The sequence below is a fragment of the Pan paniscus genome, chromosome Y, assembly GCF_029289425.2.
Source record: "Pan paniscus chromosome Y, NHGRI_mPanPan1-v2.0_pri, whole genome shotgun sequence".
In the NCBI taxonomy this organism is placed as follows: Eukaryota; Metazoa; Chordata; class Mammalia; order Primates; family Hominidae; genus Pan; species Pan paniscus.
This window is the reverse complement of record NC_073273.2, coordinates 44,308,817-44,328,759: the sequence shown is the minus strand read 5'-3', so window position 1 is coordinate 44,328,759 and position 19,943 is coordinate 44,308,817. Positions and strand designations below refer to the sequence as shown.

The following is a 19,943-nucleotide window of genomic DNA, read 5'->3' as shown; positions in this document are numbered from 1 at the left end:
GGGTCCTTCAGCTCATACTGTTTTGTTTTCATCCATTGTATCCTTGCCTTCGTGGCTTTCAGCCTGCCTACTTGCAGGACTCAATCCGAACTCTGATTCCTTTACCACATAGAGGCTGAGCCCCATACTAGGAACTAAGGATTGAACTCAGAGCAGTCTCCTGTTTGCTGTCATTGTTGTGCCTTTCTCACTTGCCAGTGGTAACTCAGGTAATTCACCTGTCCTCCAGCCCTACAGTCTTTGGGAGTCTTGGGGCTGGAGGACAGGTGATGGGGTGTCACATCTTTAAAATCTGAAGACAGTCTTTTCAGCTGTGGGACAGAGGAAAAATAATTGGTTTTCTGCAGATGTTGAGGCTCCCCCTGTGGTAAGAGGTTTAGCTCAACTGGAAGTTCCCCTCATGATATGGCCAGTCTTACCCTTAGTGAACCTCTAGTTTCCTGGCAGGATGGGCCTCTACTAAGCGAGAGGACCCAAGATCTAAATCCTGAGCTGTTTTGGCCACATGAAGGTGCATAGGTAATAAAAGTCGTCTGAGGTGGATGTGAGGAAAGCCTGCTAAAGTTGGCTTTTGCAGGAGCACTCCCACTAATAAAAGTGTTCAAAAGTTTTTAACCTGCCTTTGTCCTGGTCTTGAAGCACTGGAGACCTGGTCAGTCAGCTCTGTATAGAGGTTAGACACAGAACTGTTACCCGTTAATGTGCTAGCATGCTTACAGGCATTTCACTCACTTGTAGATAGTTGCTAAGTGTAATCTGTATTTCACAGTCATCTGTGGATGCTTAAAGGACTGACATGCATCGTGAAGCTTGGGTTAACAGTTCCAGAGGGAACCATCTCACAGGATGGAGGGAGGCCACTTGGAACTGGAGGCACCTTTAAAGAGAGAGGCCATATCTTTTTTCAGAGGTGTTTCACATGTGCAGTTAAAGGCAGAGGACCTTTGGGCACGAGGCTTCAAGTTTGATGTTGTGATATAGCAGTGAACTGCATGGTGCTGTTGCTATCCATGCAGAAACTGTTGGTTAGTGAAAGGATCTGTGGAGGATATAGGAGAAGAAAATGTTTTTACTTGTTTTGTTTTTGCTGTCTTTCTCCTGACTGTCAGCAGTACCTGCTAACTATTTTGACTCCCTTACCACTGTTCTCAGCTCAGCTGAGACAGTACACTGGACAGGATGTACATGAAAAGTGGAGGGCAGCAGGTAGGCTTTGAGGTGTGAATAGGCCTTCTATGAGTTCACAGTCATAGAACTTGCTTGGACCTGTCTTACCTGGGCTATTTGGAGCTAATGAGCCAGGGTGGAAAAGGGACAAGATTAACTTTCACTGGAAACGTTTTAGAATCACCCAAGTAGTTTCAGGATGTCACATGCAAAAAATGTGGAGGACAGTTGGGTGATAGGAATGCATTCAGCAGGCCGTGATGCAAAGACTTGCTTCGTGAAGTTGGAGGGGCAGAGGTAGAGAGGGCCAGATTTTATTTTGAACACGGAGCAGTGATTGTAATAGGGATATCAGTAATAGTGACCTCAGTAACTGTGTGTAGAGCCATTTCAGAACTAGAGCTTGCATTTCAGAGTTCTTTCTCTGGTTATCAGGGACAGAGGGTTTCTTATATCTAGCGTGGAGTAGAGCTGGAGAGATTGAAAATGCCCACTAGTAGCCCTAGGTTGGTTAAAGTAACACTGCATTAGTAAGTGGTCACTGGATTGGTACTGATGATTGGATAGCAAATTTTAAAGGTAAAGTGCAAGTTACTCTTTTAAATAAGGATGGAAGAGTGAAGTTGACAGATTGTTTTTAAGTCTGGCTCCACTGGTTGCAGAATGTATACTGAGTGGTGTAATCTTTCTTATGGTTTGGTCCCAGGGCTTTGGGAGGTATAAGGGGAAAATGTGTTTTCTCTGTCTGCTTACTCAGCACCTCTAGCCTTACTTAACCGTAGACTCAAAGAAACCTGGAATCTTAGCCCACTGCTTTGGTGCTTATGGACTATAGCTTCGTACTTTTCCACTTTGGATTAGAGGGCAAAGAGAAGAATGGGCTTTGATAGGCATATTATACCCCATCCACATGTATTCACCCTGAGGTTGGGCAGGTTAGTATCCCTCTGTGCCCTTGTTATATCATTTATTGTCTGAGGCAATTCTGCTTGGCTGCTCAGTGAACCTCCTTTCAGTACCCTGGACACTCTGTGTCTGTGTCCATATTCTCCCTCTGCCTCATCACACGTAAGTATTTTGCCTACTGTAGCACCATAGCTTGATGATTTTCTGTTCTGGTACATAACCTTATCTGCTGAATTTGGTTGCATATTGGATCTGTCTTCTCTTATGGGGATGTTTATACCTGGTTGGAAGGAATGTGCCAAGTTGTATTCAGTATCTTAATGACAGCACCCCCTACCCTGCCTCTGCACACATTCACATTACCTTCATTACACTTGTTTATGGATGGCCAAGTACTTACATCGCTGGATGGTGGGGCCATTCCTATAGTCACCTTGGTTTGCACTGTGTTTGGTTTGCTCTCCTTCTGCCACCATTCACTCCCTCCAAGTTCCATCCAAACTTTCAAAGGGCTTCTGTCCTGCTGTGCCTTACTATGACAGGCAGTAGAACAAAAGTTTTACACACTGTGGCCTTTTTGTTTGTATGCAAGCAGGTTTCTGATGTATTGTCCTTTAGGGCCAAGTTCTGGACCCAAAGGCACTCCTAAAGTTAATTTGGGGGTGGTACACACAGTGGCAGGGCAGCCGGAAAGGAGGATGTGGTTTTCCTTTTCCTTTTGGAAGAAAAGGGCTCAGTCAGCATAATTGTCCCTTGAAGTGCTTCCAACTTTTAAGAGCTTTAATTGGTATGTTTGCATGCAGCATCTGGGAGTTTCTTCAATTTCTACATTTATGTTTGACTTCTGAATTATAGTCTCTGAAGTTTTCAGTTGGTTGGTCCAGTAGGCAGTTCTGATCAGGGAAGCTACGCAGCTTTCAATTCTTTGCTTAACTCACTGGCCAGGAAAGCTGGAAATGATCTTGAGTTTCTATTAGTAGTGGTGGTAAATGTGAGGTGGTGGTGGCAAACAAACTGAACACTCATTGGAGAATGCCTGGAGGGGTGTGTCAACTGTGAAGTTTTGATTTGAAGAGTGTGCTCTCATTAGATTGACTGCATAGGATCCAGGCCTTAACATGGATAAGTGGGCTTGGATATGCCAGGCTGATGAATTCCAGATTTACCTTAACTGGGGAGTTAATGTGGCCTAAGTTCCACATGTGGAATAGGAGCCTTTGTCACCTTTTTGGACTGCTGGCTTATATTAAATGGCCTCACATCTCCATAGCACCTTGAATGGTGTCAAATCTATAGTAGCAGCAGAAATAATATTAGCTGACGTTTACTGCTTTGCCAGGTCCTTTATGTTCCATTATCTCATAAATTTATAAGATGTAGTAGTGTGCAATAATTATTCCCATCTTGCACCTCTGAAGCTTAAGGGGACAGTATTTCAACTGCGGCCTTTTTTATAGGAGAATGAGCCCAAGCTGTAGTTACTTTACTTACTGTGTCTCTTTCCACACCTCCTAGGCAGGTTAAAAGCAGTGATAAGAGAGAAGCTGGCAAACCTAGTTAGTCCTGAGAGCCCAAAGATACGGGAGAGAGGAAATGCAGCAGCTGATTAAAAAACAAAAAAGTGGCTCCTTGAGTTCATTTATTGTACAGTTTCTGGAGTATTTCTGTCATCTTTTCAGGGAGTTTTTCTGTCATCTGGCACTCTGTTTGTCCTTGTCATTTTCACATTTACCCAGAATTTGTCCTGAGACTTCAGAGGACTGTACTCAGTTTAAATGTGGAGTTTTTAATATCTTTTAACTTTTATAAGCTTTTTCTCTCAACAAAGCTGAAAGAAAACCCACTTTGTCACTTCTGAGCAGTGACAGTCCATGGGGAGCCTGTGGTATGTAGGATGGGCATTGGCAACCATAAATGGATTATGTTTGTTTGAGATTACATAGTATACCATTTGAATCTCCTGAAAATTGCTTCTGGAACAAAATGGGGCTTGGATAACTCTTGGGCTGATACATGTACTTGGTATGAGATATGTTGAACTGCTCCTGCTGATAGATGTCACGAGCAACACCAGAGTGGTAAGTGTTAAACAAGGAATAAAGGAAGTAGTTAATGGGTTGTGCCATTTAAAAATGAGATGAGGAAGAGCAGCATTGTGTACAGAGAGCATGTAGCTGGCCGAGACAGCTGTTTTACCTAACCTGGTCATAAAAGCCTCATGATTTTTTTTTTTTTGAGACAGGGTTTCACTCTTGTTGCCCAGGCTGGAGTGCAGTGGTGCAATCTCGGTTCACTGCAACCTGCACCTTCCGGGTTCAAGTGACTTTCCTGCCTCAGCCTCCCGAGTAGGTGGGATTAGAGGCATGTGCCACCACCCTGGCTAATTTTGTATTTTTGGTAGAGACGGGGTTTCTCCATGTTGGTCAGGCTGGTCTTGAACTCCCGACCTCAGGTGATCTGCCTGCTTTGGCCTCCCAAAGTATTGAGATTACAGGTGTGAGCCACTGCGCCTGGCAAAAGCCACATGTTCTTAGCAGTTCTTAGTAGTGGTAGAGTTAAGTTTGTCTCTGGGGCTCTTTGTTACCACCGCTCCAGAGTTGCCCATTGAGGACTATCAATTGGAAATATGTCCCTGAGGAAAAAATGATATACCAATTGATTGTGTGTTACCACTCAGATACACAGGCAACAGGCTTTTAGCCTGTGATAAAGGACCAGAGGTTAGTTCAGCTGAGCACTCTTCCAGCAGCCACCAGAGGGTTCTGAAACAGATTCCCCCTTGGCAAGGTTTCCCAAATGTCTAAATTACTAAATCAGTATGGGAGGTCATCAGCTCTGTGACTGGTTAATGTAGTTTTTCCCAAGAGCACTCCTTCTCTGACCGAGGAAATACTGGAAATCGATGGGATAAGTAATGTCTGGGTGACTGCTTTAGGCTGGCTTTATGTTTACATATTGAATTGATTTTCCTTGCTGTGTTTATAGTACAAGTTGTGCAAAGTGAGAAAGATTACTGTGGGAGTGAAGGGAATCCCTCACCTGGTGACTCATGATGCTCGAACCATCCGCTACCCAGATCCTGTCATCAAGGTGAACGATACTGTGCAGATTGATTTAGGGACTGGCAAGATAATCAACTTTATCAAATTTGATACAGGTAAGTTTTTTTTTTCCCTTGTGTTGTCTGCCACCTCCCTCTTTGTCTTTTCTTTTTCTGTCTTTCTGTTTTATTCTTCTGTTTTGTCTGTGCACCCATTATGATTAGAGAGAACTAAAACACATTTGGTTTTCTCTAAGAGCATATTGTGTCATGGTCTCTTGGGTTTGCAGTGGGTTCTTGATGTTGAGTAGAGGTGTGATGTCCCTTTGGGCTATCTCCAGTAGCCCAGCCTCATTCAAGAATGTAAACCATAGCTATGTAAACTCTGTGTCCATTCTGTTTGTCAGAAGAGGGGAAGTTTGTTTTAAATGCGATAAAGTTTAGCTGTGTTCCTTGAGGTGAAGGGCTGAAGTTGTCCAGACAATCTTAAGCTAGTGATGAGAAAAAGATGTGTCTACAGCTTTATTTCTCCTCCCTACACCTCAGGCTCTGACTCCTGACAGGTTTATACCCAAGTGCTTGCTAATACCTGATCAGCTAAGGAAGTAAAATATTTTGCCTGACTTGTTTTAACAGAAATTTTTAGACATGCAGAAACACTGAAAGAATAGGTCAGGGACAACAAACAATGGCAACTCATTTTGTGCCATTCTTCAGTGACTTTTTTTCTGTTGCTTTTTTTGATTTTGTTCTGTTGCTTAACTGCCCTCCCTGTTTACCTGCTTATGGCACCCCCACAGTCCTCACTTGGACTCTGATTTAAGACCTAGCCAAAGTCCTCAGTTGCCTTGGTGTTTGAGCCTAGGCTGGCTGTCTTGAGTTGAGTACTCCACAGGCTAGGGTTGTCTGATTGTTTGACCACTATGACCTTGTACCTGTGCTGCCTGCACTTCTGTTATTTACTGTTGACCTGAAAATTTTAGCCAAGAACGTTTGTTTCTTCGCTGTGAAAGTTGAGAGGGATTCCCATTAGGGGAAAACATTGAGAGGGGATATTAAACAGGATGTGTCATGCTTGTGATACCTAAACCTGTTGTTTGATTTCAGTGTGACCACAGAGATAACCAGATATCATGCACCTCCTAGTAATAGCAGGAAGTAATAGCAGGAATACTTACATTCAGGAAGTATTCTTATCAAAGAATGAAGACAAACTTGGGTAAAGGGACAAAGGAAAAAATGTATATGTTGGAACACACTTAAGAAACATTTGCAGAGTTACTTAGATTTTCGAGTGGCTTGCGAGAATATTTCAGGTTCTAATGATTTGGTACTGGCCATTTGTTTCTAAGTGATCCAGCGCAGGACTGCATAGGTAAAGATGAATCAAAGCTGGCCAGGAGTTTAAAAATGTTACAAAGCTGGAGAGTGGGTAGGTAGGAGCATCTTATGCTTGTCTCTCAAACTTTTGCATACCTTTGAGAATAATTTTTTTTTTTTTTTTTTTGAGACAGAGTCTTGCTCTGTCGCCCAGGCTGGAGTGCAGTGGCACGATCTTGGCTCACTGCAAGCTCCACCTCACAGGTTTGCGCTGTTTTCCTTCCTCAGCTTCCCGAGTAGCTGGGACTGCAGGTGCCTGCCACCATGCCCGGCTAATTTTTGTATTTTTAGTAAAGACGGGGTTTCACCATGTTAGCCAGGATGGTCTTGATCTCTTGACCTCATGATCCGCCCGCCTTGGCGCCCCAAAGTGCTGGAATTACAGGCGTGAGCCACCGTGCCCAGCCGAGAATAATTTTTAAAATGGATGTGGACTTCTTATCTCCAATGAAATGATATGTTGTATCTCATTTGTTTATTAAATCAAATTCCCAGTTAAAATTCAACAGAATTTTTTTTCTCCCCCACCTAACTTGTTTGTTTTTGTTTTGTTTTGTTTTTGGGGGAGTTTTGTTTCATTTTGCTTTCAGACAGTCTTGCTCTGTTGACCAGGCTGGTGTGCAATGGTACAGTGTCGGCTCACTGCAACCTCTGCTTCCTGGGTTCAAGTGATTCTACTGCCTCAGCCTCCCAAGTAGAGGCAGGGTTTCACCATGTTGGTCAGGCTGGTTTCAAACTTCTGACCTCAGGTGATCCACCTGCATTGGCCTCCCACAGTGCTGGGATTACAGGTGTGAGCGACCGCCCCGGCCCTAACTTTATTTGAAATATATATCCCTTTGTCTTACACAAACATGCTTGGTATTAATTTTTTTGCTTATTTGTTTATTACTTACTAGTTTACTTAGTTTAGTCCTGGGAGTGTACATAAAATAATCTCAGAATGACAAAGCCAATATTCCTAGTAACAAGAAACCCACTGAGTGAGGGCAAAGGTTTTTTTGTAGTTCTTGGTTTGTTTGGTTTTAAATGCTTAAATAATTTTTAATTGCGGTTTAAAAAAAAAAAAAGATACGTCAGAAATTTACCACCTTAACCATTTTTAAGTGTACAGTTCGTTAGTGTTGTTAACTATATTCACATTCTTATGTGGCAGATCTCCAGAACTCTTTCATCTTGTTAAACTGAAACTATGTGCTTTAACCAACTTTGCCACTTTCTCCTTTCTACAACCTCTGACAACCACCATACCACTCTGCTTCTGTGAATTTGACTCTTTTGGGTGGTGTCTTAATAAGTGGAATTGATAGTGTTTGTCCTTTTCGACTAGTTAACTTTGCTTGGCGTCATGTCCTCGGGGTTCATCCATGTTGTGGCATGTGAAAGTATTTCTTTCCTCTTTTTTTGAAAGAGTTTCACTCTTGTCGCCCAGGCTGGAGTGCAGTGACTTTATCTCCGCTCACTGCAACCTCCATCTCCTGGTTTCGAGTGATTCTCCTACCTCAGCCTCCTGAGTAGCTAAGATTTCTGGCACCCATCACCACACTCAGCTGATTTTTGTATTTTTAGTAGAGATGGGGTTTCGCCATGTTGGCCAGGCTGGAGTCAAAACCCTTGACCTCAGGTGATCCACCCTCTTTGGCCTCCCAAAGTGCTGGGATTACAGGCGTGAGCCACCGCACTTGGCCAGTATTTCCTTCCTCTTTCTAAGGCAGAGTAATACTCAGTTGTGTGTGTATACCACATTTTGTTTATCCATTCCTCTGTGGATGGACATTTGGGTTGTCTCCACCTCTTGGCTACTGTGAGTAATGCTGCTGGGGACACAGCGGTGCAGACAACTCTCCCAGATCCTGCTGGATGTTTTTGTATACACACTTAGAAGTGGCATTGCTGGATGAGATAGTTTTGAAATTTTTGAGAAACCATTGTGCGTTTTTTTATAGCAGCCTTGCCATTTTACATTCTTACCAACAGTGTAGAAGAATTTCAGTTTCTTCACATTCCTTCCCACACTTTGCTGTTGTTTGCTTTTTATATATTTTCTTTTTTTTTCCTCGTGGCTATCCTGGTAGGTATGAGGTCATATCTCATTATTATTTTTTTAAATTTGGAGTTCTGTGATGAGTAAGATGTTGAACATCTTTTTGAGTGTTTGTATGTCTTTGGAGAAAGGTTTTATTCATGTCCTTTGTCCAGTATTTAGCTAGGTTGTTTCTGGTATTGTGGAGTTGTAGGACATCTTTAGATAGTATCAGACATAAGATTTGTGGATGTTTTTTCCCATTCCATAGGTTGCCTTTTCACCCTTACTGATTGTTTCTTTTGGTTGGCAGGCATTTTTAAATTTGTCAGGTTTTGCATTTGGTGTCATGTCCAGGAAATTATATCTCTTATGTCATGAAGCTTGTGGTCTCTGTGTTTGTCTTTGGAGCTTTACAGTTCAAGGCCTTACATTTAATCTGTTTAGAGCTGGTTTTTGTATATGGTGTGATGTAAGGTATTCTCATGTTGTTTCTTTACATGGGGACGTAGATTTACCAGCACCACTTGTTGAAGTGACTGTCTTTTCTCCATTGAGAGGTCTGGGCACCCTTGTTGAAGATCATTTGGCCATATATGCTTGGGTTTATTTCTGGGCTCTATTTTCTTCCTTTGGTCTGTTTGCCTGTCTTTTATGCCAGTATCACACTGTTGAATTACTGTCATTTTGTATTTTGTTTTCAAATTAGGAAGTGTGTTATCCAAGTGAGTCAACCATGCTCAACTTTGGTTTTGTCAGTTTTTGTTAATCTGTTTTAAAAAATCAACCCTTAGCTTTTTTTCTTTTTTCTTACCGTTTTTTTCTTTTATATCTGCTCTGGTCTTTATTTAATTTTCTTCCTTCTGCCAACCTTGGGTTTATGCTGTTTTTCTAGTTCCTTGTAATGTAGTTAGGCTATTCATTTGAGATCTTTCTTCTGTTGTAACATAAGCATTTTTGAGCTGCCTTGTCTTGTGTGACAATTTTTCACTTATAGTCTATTTTGTCTGACCCAAGTTTGGTCACCCCTGCTCTCTTTTGCTTACTATTTGCCTGGAACATCAACTTCAGCACTTCACTTTCAGCCTGTGTGTGTCGTTAAATCTGAAACTGGTCTTTTGTTAACAGCATATAGTTGTAACTTGATTAGTTGGTTGGCTGGTTTTATTCATTTAGCTAGTCTGTGTCCTTAGATTGGGGTGAGGAGTTCATCTGTTTTACAGTCAAAATAGTTGCTGTTAAGGAAGGCATTAGTTAGTATAGCTCTGTTGTTAATTATTTTCAGTATGTTCTGTAGCTATTTTATACCTATTTTTTCTCCCTTATTACCTGCCTTTTTGTGCTCTGCTGCTCTTTACTTTTTATAGTGACAAAAAATAAAAGAACACTTTGAATCCTTTCTGATTTTGTGTGTCTTCCATGGTTATTTTCTTTGTAGTTACCAAGGGGATTACATAAATTATCTTAAAGTGAAAACAGTCTGTTTTCAACTGTTGCCTTCAGTTGCATCTCCATATCCCCTCAGACAAATTTTGTTATTGATGGCACACATGAATGTTTTTCTATTGTGTATCCTTTTACCATTGGTTTATGGTTGTTGATATGCTTTTGTGTTTTAAGTTCTATACCAGACTTAAAAGTGATTTATACACCTTTGTGATCTAGGATTCTCTATTTGTCTGTATATTTACCTTTATCAGAAAGCTTCATATTTTCTTTCTTTCTTTCTTTTTTTCATATGGTTTTGTGTCTGACATCCTTTTGTTTCATCCTGAAGCGCTTTTCTTTAGCATTTCTCGTAAGGCCAGCCTAGTGGCTTTTGCTTACCTTGGAAGGTCTTATTTTTTCTTTCATTTTGAAAGTTATGGTATTCTTGTGAGGACTAAACCCTGATAATTATCTTGCCCAAATCCCTATCTAAGGGATCTGGAGAGTTATGCCCTACAAATGAGCATGACTCATCATCAGATGGGTTTTATTTAACCCTATATTTCATGACTTACGTTCCAGTCTGACTCTGGGATAACATTACGAGACAATGAAGAAAATAAAAATATTTTACCCCAAAACATGTTTGCCATATTTTGAAATGGACCTGCAAAGCTGCTCTTCGTGGGTGTGGAGGAGAAATCTGCATCTGTAAAGAATCTCTATTAAAATAGATAAATCTTTTTCTTCCAGACCCTCCCAATCCGAAAGAGATAAACTAAAATCTGAATAAGAAACCTTGGTCATTTATTGTCTCTAAGGGCAACCACTTCCCTAAGACTTCAGAAGAACTTCAGTCTCCATCATCTTTTATCTTAACCTGAGCATTCCCTTTCCCTTCTTACCAATCCCAGGCAAACTCAACCGTCAACCAGAAAATGTTTAAATTCACCAATAGACTGGACCTGTTAGCCCACCAACCCTGCCCTTTCTTGACCAAACCAGTGTATTTCTTAAATGTATTTGATTGATGCCTCATGCCTCTCCAAAATGTATAAAACCAAGCTGTGCCCTGACCACCTTGGTTACATGTTCTCAGGGCCTCCTCTTGAGGGTTGTGTCATGGGCCATTGTCACTCATATTTGGCTCTTTTATAGTTAGACTCTTCGTTGTCACTTGGTTTAAGCACTTTGAATATGTCATCCCACTGTCTTCTGGATTGCAGAGTTATAGCTTATCTAGCAAGAGCTCCCTTGTAAATGATGAGTCACTTTTTACTTGCTGCTTCCAAGATTCTTTCTTTGTGACTCTTGAGAGTTTGATTATATTGTCTCTTGATGCTTTGGGCTTACCCTAGTTGGAGTTCAGCTTCTTGAATTTGTATGTCCATCTTCTTTCACACAACTGGGGAGTTTACGCCATTATTCTCTTCTAGTAGGCTTTTTGCCCCTCCCTGTCTTTCCCCCAAATCCTGTTCTCATTTTCTCTGTTTCTGTCTTTTCTCCTTCTAGGACTCTTGTAGTTTGTATATTGTTCCTCTTGATGGTGTCTGCTACTCCCTCTCTTAGGCTCACCTTTATTTTTTTTTTTTCCTTTTTGCGCCTCTGACTTGTTAATTTCAGTGGCCTGTCTTCAAGTTTGCAGATTCTTTCTGGACCTGTGATTTTTAAATTCTGTTCACTTGTATTCAGTTCCAGAGTTTGATCCTTTTTTGTGGGTTTCCTTTACATTGTTGATAATTCTCATGTTGTTTATGGGTTGTTTTTCTGATTTTGTTTGTATCTGTTTCCTTAGTTTGATATGCATCTTTAAGATGGTTAGCTTGAATTTTTTGTCTGGTAACTCATACATCATCGTTTCTTTAGGCTCATTTTTCTAAAGAAAAACAGCCACCTCTTCCAGTCTTCCCTATGTGTCTTCATACAGGGAGTATGACCTTCACCAGTCAGCCAGGCTAGAGGTTTTGGGAATCTCATCTCAGGGCTTGCATGTGTACTTTCTTGGCTGTGCTTCTCTGAAGCCCCTAACCTCTTGCTTTGCCTGATGCCTGTCTGTGGTACTATGGCCTCTCTGCTGTTGTAACAACTGTCTCATATACCCTGCTCCACCCCCATCCCTGTATGTCTTTTTTTTTTTTTTTTTTTTTTTTTTGAGATGGAGTTTCATTCTTGTTGCCTAGGCTGGACTGCAGTGGTGCCATCTCTGCTCACTGCAACCTCCGCCTTTTGGATTGAAGCGATTTTCCTGCCTCATCCTCCGAGTAGCTGGGGTTACAGGCATGTGCCACCATGCCCGGCTAATTTTGTACTTTTAGTAGAGACGGGATTTCTCCATGTTGGTCAGGCTGGTCTTGAAATCCCAACCTCAGGTGATCCTCCCACCTCAGCCTCCCAAAGTGATGGGATTACAGGCATAAGCCACAGTGCCTGGCAATTTTTGTAATTTTTAGTAGAGACAGGGTTTTCTCATCATGTTAGCCAGGCTAGTGTTGAATTCCTGACCTCAGGTGATCTGCCTGCCTTGGCCTCCCAAAATGCAAGGATTACTGGCATGAGCCACCGTGCCTGGCATTTTTTTTTCTTCAAGACAAGAGTCTTGCTTTGTCACCCAGGCTGGAGTGCAGTGGCATGATTTCGGCTCACAGCAACCCCTGCCTCTGAGGTTTAAGCATTCTCTTGCTTCAGCCTCCCAAGTAGCTGGGATTATAGGTGTGTGCCACCATGCCTAGCTGTGATCCACTGCAGTAGAAAATTTTGTTTTCACATACTGCTTTGTCCATAACCTTCCTCTCACTTCAGTTTTTGGGACTTGGATTTAACTTGTATTAGAGCTTTTCACAGTAGACCCACTTGTCCAGTCTTCTCCATTTTTCATCCTTTTGTCTTTCCATGGTGCATCATGAGCAGTTATTTTCAGCACCTTCTATTTTTCTGATTCTGTCTTCAACCAACTATAGACATGTTTCATTAAACCCATTCCTTTCCATTCTTAATTTTGGTAACCACATTTTTCATTATTTGTTTGATTTTCAAATCCACTAGGTTACTCTGCAAAGGTGGGCTTCTTGTTGATTTACATTAGTTTTGTTATGTTTTGTTTTTTCTTTTAGCCTTGTACACCCTTTTAAGGCAGTTCCAAGTTCTGCATTTGGTTTGTGCTATGTTGAGGGTGGTGGTCTTTATCACGGTGTCTTAGTTCCTTCCATGCTAGACACTACATGTAAAGTACTGTTAGTAAGAAAACTATGCGATCAAGATGATTCTGCCTTGCTTCTGTCTGGCATCTGGGCTGTCTTAGCAGCGTGAGATCACCTTGATCAAGACTTGAGATTCCCTTGCTGGCTGTCCAGAGAGGGTGAATTTCAGATTTTAAGTTATTAGGAAGAAGGATTGTTTTGGGCTCAGGTGTTTGTGAGGGTTTTGCCTTTGGGGTCCAGCTAATCATGGGAAGTGTCTGCTGTTTTCACCTGGAGACTGAACCCGGAGCTTTGATTTCTATTCCATTGTCCCTGTGAGACCATCAAAAAGAAAGGAGTGTCCCACAACAAAAGTCAACAGTAGTTTGCACTCAGTCTGTTTTCCTGGGAGTTGTCTGATAGACATAAAGAATAGAGCTGACACATTCAAGAATTATAAAATAGTGATTCATGTGAAGGGTCTCCGCTTTCAACCTCCATTTACTAATGTGCCGTAGTAGGCACCATTCTAAATGTCAGGGGCTTTTTACTGGAACTTAACACATCTTGAAAGAATCAATGTTTTCATCAATTTGTAGCCTTTCTTCACTTTTAGAAGCAGTGACAAACAAGTGAAGTGAAGGAACTGTTATTAACAATTTGAATTTTACCATAATTAGCTCTGTTTTTTTCCCTATGCATACTAAGTCCATAGTGTTCCCACATGAGGGCTTTGGAGAATGAACTAAAAAAAAACTTTGTGCACCTTTTAATTGACATAAGCATTGCAAGGCATTTCTGCTACTCTTGCCTAAGTACTGATTTTCTCTTAAAGGAGGCTCTGCAATTCAGTCTTGAGCAAAATAGTAAGTTTTCATTGACATTTCATCTTACCGCTTTTTCGGGATTATCTTCTGCTTACCAGCTAGCTCAAGCCCTGCATTTTGTTACTGAGCAGGTGCTTCTATCCAAACCTTCCTTAACTCTACATTAAAGTATAGTATAAGAAAGTTCTTTGTAACTGAGGTTGTTAGGGGCTGCTTGTTTACTGTCTTAGTAGTTGTCACAAGGACCCTAAAGGACTGGCCAAGTACGCTGACTTAAGAAACAAAATCTTGGGCCTTTTATGTGATTTTGCTATCTTTCAGATACGGGTCTGTGGGTACTTTCTTGTGACTTTAGTGGGTATCCATAGCATCTTACACAAAATTACTTTCAAATCATTTCTCTAACTCTCCAGTACAGTTGCTAATGTTGAGGCAAAACCTTTGGTCCTTTTAATTCCTATGGCTTCTCACCATGTCAAAACACATATAAGCAGCTGGCCTGGGGTTTCTGTTAAAAATCTGCATGTTGGATCAACCAATATATTTGTGGTAGAAAGGGTCAAACTGCAGAAATCTGTTTTTACCTTAGAGATAATTGTAGTTTTCTTGCATCCTAGAGCCTCATCTTTAAGATGCTCAGATTGAGTTGGGTTCTTCTGTTTCCCATCAGTTTTTGACAGATCAATAAGTGTAATATGTTTGTGCCATTGATTCATAGGTTATAATTTCAAATTTATCCTGGAGTTTTTTAGGCTAGGTTACTTGTTTGTGTTTTGTTTTGTTAGTATTAAGACAGGGCTTTATTCTCTGGCTTTGGTGGTGTGTCTTCTTTAAAAAAAGAGGACGTGTCCTTTTTCCTTTTTTTTTTAAATGTGTCTTCACATAAAAAAGAGGACTTGTGGCTGAGTCTTTATTAGCAGTGGTTTGAGGGAAAGTTTTTCTTAAAACATGTTTATTCTGTGATAGGTAGAACTTCCTTGACAAGGTAGCCTGTGTCCTAGATAGTATACTTATATTAGATGGTTATGTCCCGCAAAAATAACTCTAGATGTCTGAAACAAATGTATTCCTCCAGGGGTACCCTGAGAGCCCTTAGAAGATTCCCCATTGAAAGAGTGGATTAGCTAGCCGTCCAGTTAAAGCCTTTCATTATTGTCTAGTGTCTTTCTCATAGCCTGAATTTCTCCAGTTCTCCCTCCCTCTCAGTCATCCTCCTTATCTCTCTACCCATCCACCCTACCCAGTGCTGTTCCATGCCATCTTTGTCAACCCCAAAATGATTATTTATTCAACCTTTGAAGAATTATTGTTGGACAAACAATGCAGGGAAAGCTTATGATTTGAAAAATCATTAGGGGCCTGCCTTTAAATGCTGACTGCAATCTAATTCACAAATAGCATTCGTTTACAGTGACAAGAGTTCTTGAAATTACAATTTTGGGATGATGCTCCATTTTTTTTTTTTCCTGGTGAGCCCGTGTGTGTTAATTTGTTTTAAAGGCAACACGCCCCTGTCTGGTTTTAAAATGACTCCTCTCCGTTTATTTTCCTTTCCCTCTAGGCAATTTGTGTATGGTGATTGGTGGAGCCAACCTCGGTCGTGTTGGTGTGATCACCAACAGGGAAAGACATCCTGGTTCTTTTGATGTGGTGCATGTGAAGGATGCCAATGGCAACAGCTTTGCCACGACGCTTTCCAACATTTTTGTCATTGGCAATGTAAGACTTACACTCTCTTTACTTCTTTCTAAGAAGACTCATCCTAAAAAGCATAAACACCTGCATCCACTACTGGTGTTTGTCTGTTTGTTCTTTTTCCAGTGTTAAGGTTCACAGAGTGCAGCAAGCTCTCTGTTTAGAGCCTCTGAGAAGAAACAAGATTAGATCTAGAGCCTTACACCTGCCTCTTCAGGTGGTCTGTGTGAGATGCCAGCAGTGTCATTCAGTAAATTAAGTTAAACTCAGCCTTGCAACTTTTGCAGGGCTACATCACTGGTATGGGCTGGATTAAGGTCACTGGCTCCAATCCTGGTAGTGCTATGCCCCCTTACTTTTGTAAGTGAGTCTGCTAAACCCCTCTGAGACTCCACCTTACAGTTCATCAGTGAACATGGAGTTGATGGAGATTGATGCAAGGGGGCTATGAGTGAGTTGCAAATTTGAGAATAAGGGCATTTACAAGGCACGTAACAGTTGTTAGTTTACTTATTCAAGATGATCTTGCTCTGGGATCTTTTGAGACCTTTTCAGTGAAGGAGCACCTCTGAAATCATGCAGTATCCTTACATGGAGTCACTTGCCCCAAGACTTAAGGAAAGGGCAACGGACATAATTGAAAAGGCTTTTTATTTTTATTTATTTATTTATTTTTTGAGACGGAATTTTGCTCTGTTGCTCAGGCTGGAGTGCAGTGGCACGATCTCAGCTCACTGCAAGCTCTGCCTCCTGGGTTCACGCCATTTTCCTGCCTCAGCCTCCCGAGTAGCTGGGACTAAGGCGCCCGCCACCAGACCCGGCTAATTTCTTTTTGTATTTTTAGTAGAGACGGGGTTTCACCGTGTTAGCCAGGATGGTCTCGATCTCCTGACCTGGTGATCCACCCAACTTGGCCTCCCAAAGTGCAGGGATTACAGGTGTGAGCCACCATGCCTGGCCAACTGAAAAGCTTTTCATCAAGCTATTCAGCCCCGGGAGCAGCATCTTTCACTTGTACCCTGGCAGTCCTTAGGATATTTGAGAGAAGTGGTATAGAGGCAAAGCCTGCTGTTGTTTTTTTGGCTGTGCCACTCAGAAGCTCTATAGTTGGGCCATTCCTCTTCTCAGTATTGAATTATGAAACCTCAGTTTATACCTTTGAAAGCAGGGGATCAGGGAAGTGAGTAAATGCATGTAAAAGTTCTGTAAAGCTGATGATAGGGTGCTGACAGTACATGACTTCAAAACTATGAGAACCTGAAGTTAGTGGCCTTGCCTTTAAAGATGCTTATGAAAAACTTGTTGGCTGATTGCTTCACATAAAATAGAAGCAGGAAGACCTTTATTTAGCAGCTCAGCAGTGAGGAGTGGGAGGGACTGTGAGAGGCAGATAACCTCTCAGGAGACATGTATAAGGAAGTGTTTATTTTGTTTTAGATTTTGTTGGGTGGTGTTCTGTTAGCTGGCTATTAATGTGAAGGAAGGTATGAGGCATGTGTGTTTTGGTGGGATGTTGTTTTTCTCTCCTCCCTTTCTTTCTGTACTTATTTTTATCTCCTCTTCTATTGCAGGGCAATAAACCTTGGATTTCCCTGCCCAGGGGAAAGGGCATTCGACTTACTGTTGCTGCAGAGAGAGATAAGAGGCTGGCCACCAAACAGAGCAGTGGCTAAATTGCAGTAGCAGCATATCTTTTTTTCTTTGCACAAATAAACAGTGAATTCTCGTTTCCTAATGTGTTTTTTTCCCCCTTGTGGATAATAGTAGGGTTTGAATTTGCTCATGATTTTGGCACTGTCTTAAGATCTCTAGGAATACCACCTATACTTCCTCTGACCCTCCAGTAAATAAACCTTTGCTTCCCTCATACATGTTACCCACACCATCTCTGTGGGCAGAGTGATGGAGTAGCATTCCAAAACGAAGTACAAAAAACGTATGACATTTCAGAAAGGACGGCATTCTTTTGTGGAAGCTATGGGAGATGGTCTTAGTTTTCTTGCTTGTTCACATTATTGGTAGAAATTAAATCCTGTGGCTGTAGGAAGAGGTCCCTTTTTCCTTGCTGACTGGCAATCTGAGGGCTTTTCTCAGCTTCTGGAGGCTATGTGCATTCTTTGCCTAAATGTCCCATTTCTCCATCTTGTTCAAAGCCAGCAGTGGCAGGTCAGGTCCTTCACATACAGAGTCTTTGGTCTTTCTTTGACCCATTCGGCAATGGTTCTCCACTTAAGGGCCCATTAGAATAACTTCTTATTCTCATGGATTGTCACTTTAATGTCATATTTATAGGATCTTTGGATATTGGTTTTCTTACAGAAACTTCTATGGCTGGTGGCGCCTTTGCCTGAGTTTTGCTTGGCCTGCTGGGCTCGTTCTGCCCACTTGGCATCGCAGGCTGTGCTTGGCATATAATACTGGCCTGGATCCCATGCTTGCCAAGGGCAAACCAGGCGTGGACCAGTGAGGGGTATGTGAACAAGCATGAGGTCTGGCCACTGCAGTCACACATGCTGGCTGCTGCCACTGGGCAGGCAGCTCCAGGTGCCAGGATGGGTGCTGGCTCTCTCTAAAGCTGCAGCTGGACCAGGTGTACCACAACAGCTTCCACAGCTGGCTCTGGGGAACACGTTAGCACTCAGAAGCTTGGAGATGCCAGGAACTGCACGGCCTCAAATGGGGAGCCCACATCCCTGGCTCAGGGAGCTCCCAGGTCTTGGCTCCCCAGAGTACTGCAGGGCTTCTTTCCTCATTGCCTGCAATGTGGCAACCAAGGGGAATGTATCAGCTCTTTTGTGTTACAGGTATATTAGGATTGACATTTGGTGGGTCCTGAGTTCTTGTCCTGCGTCCAGGAAGAATGAGGTACGTGGACAAGTGGAGGGTGAGCAAGACAGGAGCTTTATTGAGCAACAGGACAGCTCAGAGGAGACCCATGGGGCAGCTCCCCTCCTCAGCCAGGATTGGAGCAGGCTCTGGGAGCCAGGAGAGGGCAGTGGGAGCAGACAGCCTGATCCTGGAGGACGAGGGGTGCCTTCCCAGGTCCCTAAGGTTGCAGAGTGCAGAGATGGTATTGGGAGCAGGGGTGACATCTGGCAAGTTGTTCTGTGGCCCCAGTGCCCGCCTCTGACAGGTTCCCGACCCTGGAGGGGAGTGGGGGTGTAGGGGGGCCAGGGTGCCTCCAGGAGTGGATCACCGTTGCTTGATGATCCCCCCATGGGCCGTGGAGACACAGCCTTAGGAGGCCCTGGCAGAGCCAGATGTATGTGTGCATGCACCTGTGATAATCAGTTTTGTTTTTTTTTTTTAATTGAGGCAGAGTCTCACTCGTGTCCAGGTTAAGGTTTACTAGTGCAGTCTTGGCTTACTGCAGCCTCCCCCTCTGGGTTCAAGGAATTCTTGTGCCTCTCAACCTCCCAGGTAGCTGGGACTAGAGGCACATACCACCATGCCTGACTGATTTTTGTATTTTTAGTATACAAAATTGGCCTGTCTGGTCTCAAACTCCTGATCTCAAGTGATCTACCCATTTTGGCCTGACAAAGTACTGGGATTACAGGCGTCAGGCATTGTGCCTGGCTGATAATCAAAATTTTGACTCAAGTGCAGCGAAGATACTACACTGGAAAGAAGTGGGATAAGAATTGAGTACTGTGTTTATTGTAGTCACATAGGCACCTCTATTTCAATGTCCCTTCATCTCCTTATGACTGACAAATCTAAAACTGAATATGTTGCTCAAAAATGTCTTCTCTTACCAGCCCTTCCTCCCTGATGTAAGGACAGGATGTAAGGACATCCCTTTCCTCATCACACTTGAGAACCTAGGGTTATTGTTACCTTATTCCTCACCTTCATGTCATCATCTCCCTCAAATCCTTTCTGTAAGTGGGTGAATTTTAAATTACATGTAAGTAAATTAATCAGCCACCAAACATTACCAGCTGGGTAAATTTCTTCCTATCCATTGCCACTGTCACTCCTCTGTTGGAGGATTTTATCCCAGAAATATTTATCTGACTTAACCTTCTCCATCCACTGCCTATTATTCGAGTTTGGTCTTCCTGTATTTCAACTAGCTGGTGAGCTCAAAGAGCAACACTGTGAATCCATGACTTTGTTTCCTAGTCTCTTTCAGGTTTGCCCTGGGGCTCAAAGGCAGCAAGTCTTGCCCTCACAAAATACCGCTCCTTCATTGTTTGATATCTTAAACTCTTAAGTATATGTCTGCACATTGGTCCTAATCTTTGCCCTACGCAGGCCCAGGACCTGACAGCCTTTTTCTGTCAGAGATGGAGCCC

At 42.4% G+C, this 19,943-nt stretch overlaps 1 protein-coding gene across 3 annotated transcripts in view; it reads left to right on the top strand.

Moving 5' to 3' along the window:
* RPS4Y1 (ribosomal protein S4 Y-linked 1) overlaps positions 1–17,372 on the top strand; it is a 28,156-nt gene extending 10,784 nt beyond the window's left edge. For 2 of the 3 annotated variants that reach the window (XM_055107045.2, XM_055107044.2), the window contains exons 5-7: positions 5,059–5,230; positions 15,509–15,666; positions 17,214–17,372. In XM_055107045.2, the coding sequence (XP_054963020.1) occupies positions 5,059–5,230; positions 15,509–15,666; positions 17,214–17,315 (432 nt within the window). In that variant the 3' untranslated portion in view covers positions 17,316–17,372. Of the gene's footprint in view, positions 1–5,058; positions 5,231–15,508 lie in introns of all 3 variants that reach the window. The other variant, XM_063602032.1, reaches the window with a different exon arrangement.
* Positions 17,373–19,943: the final 2,571 nt, after the last annotated feature.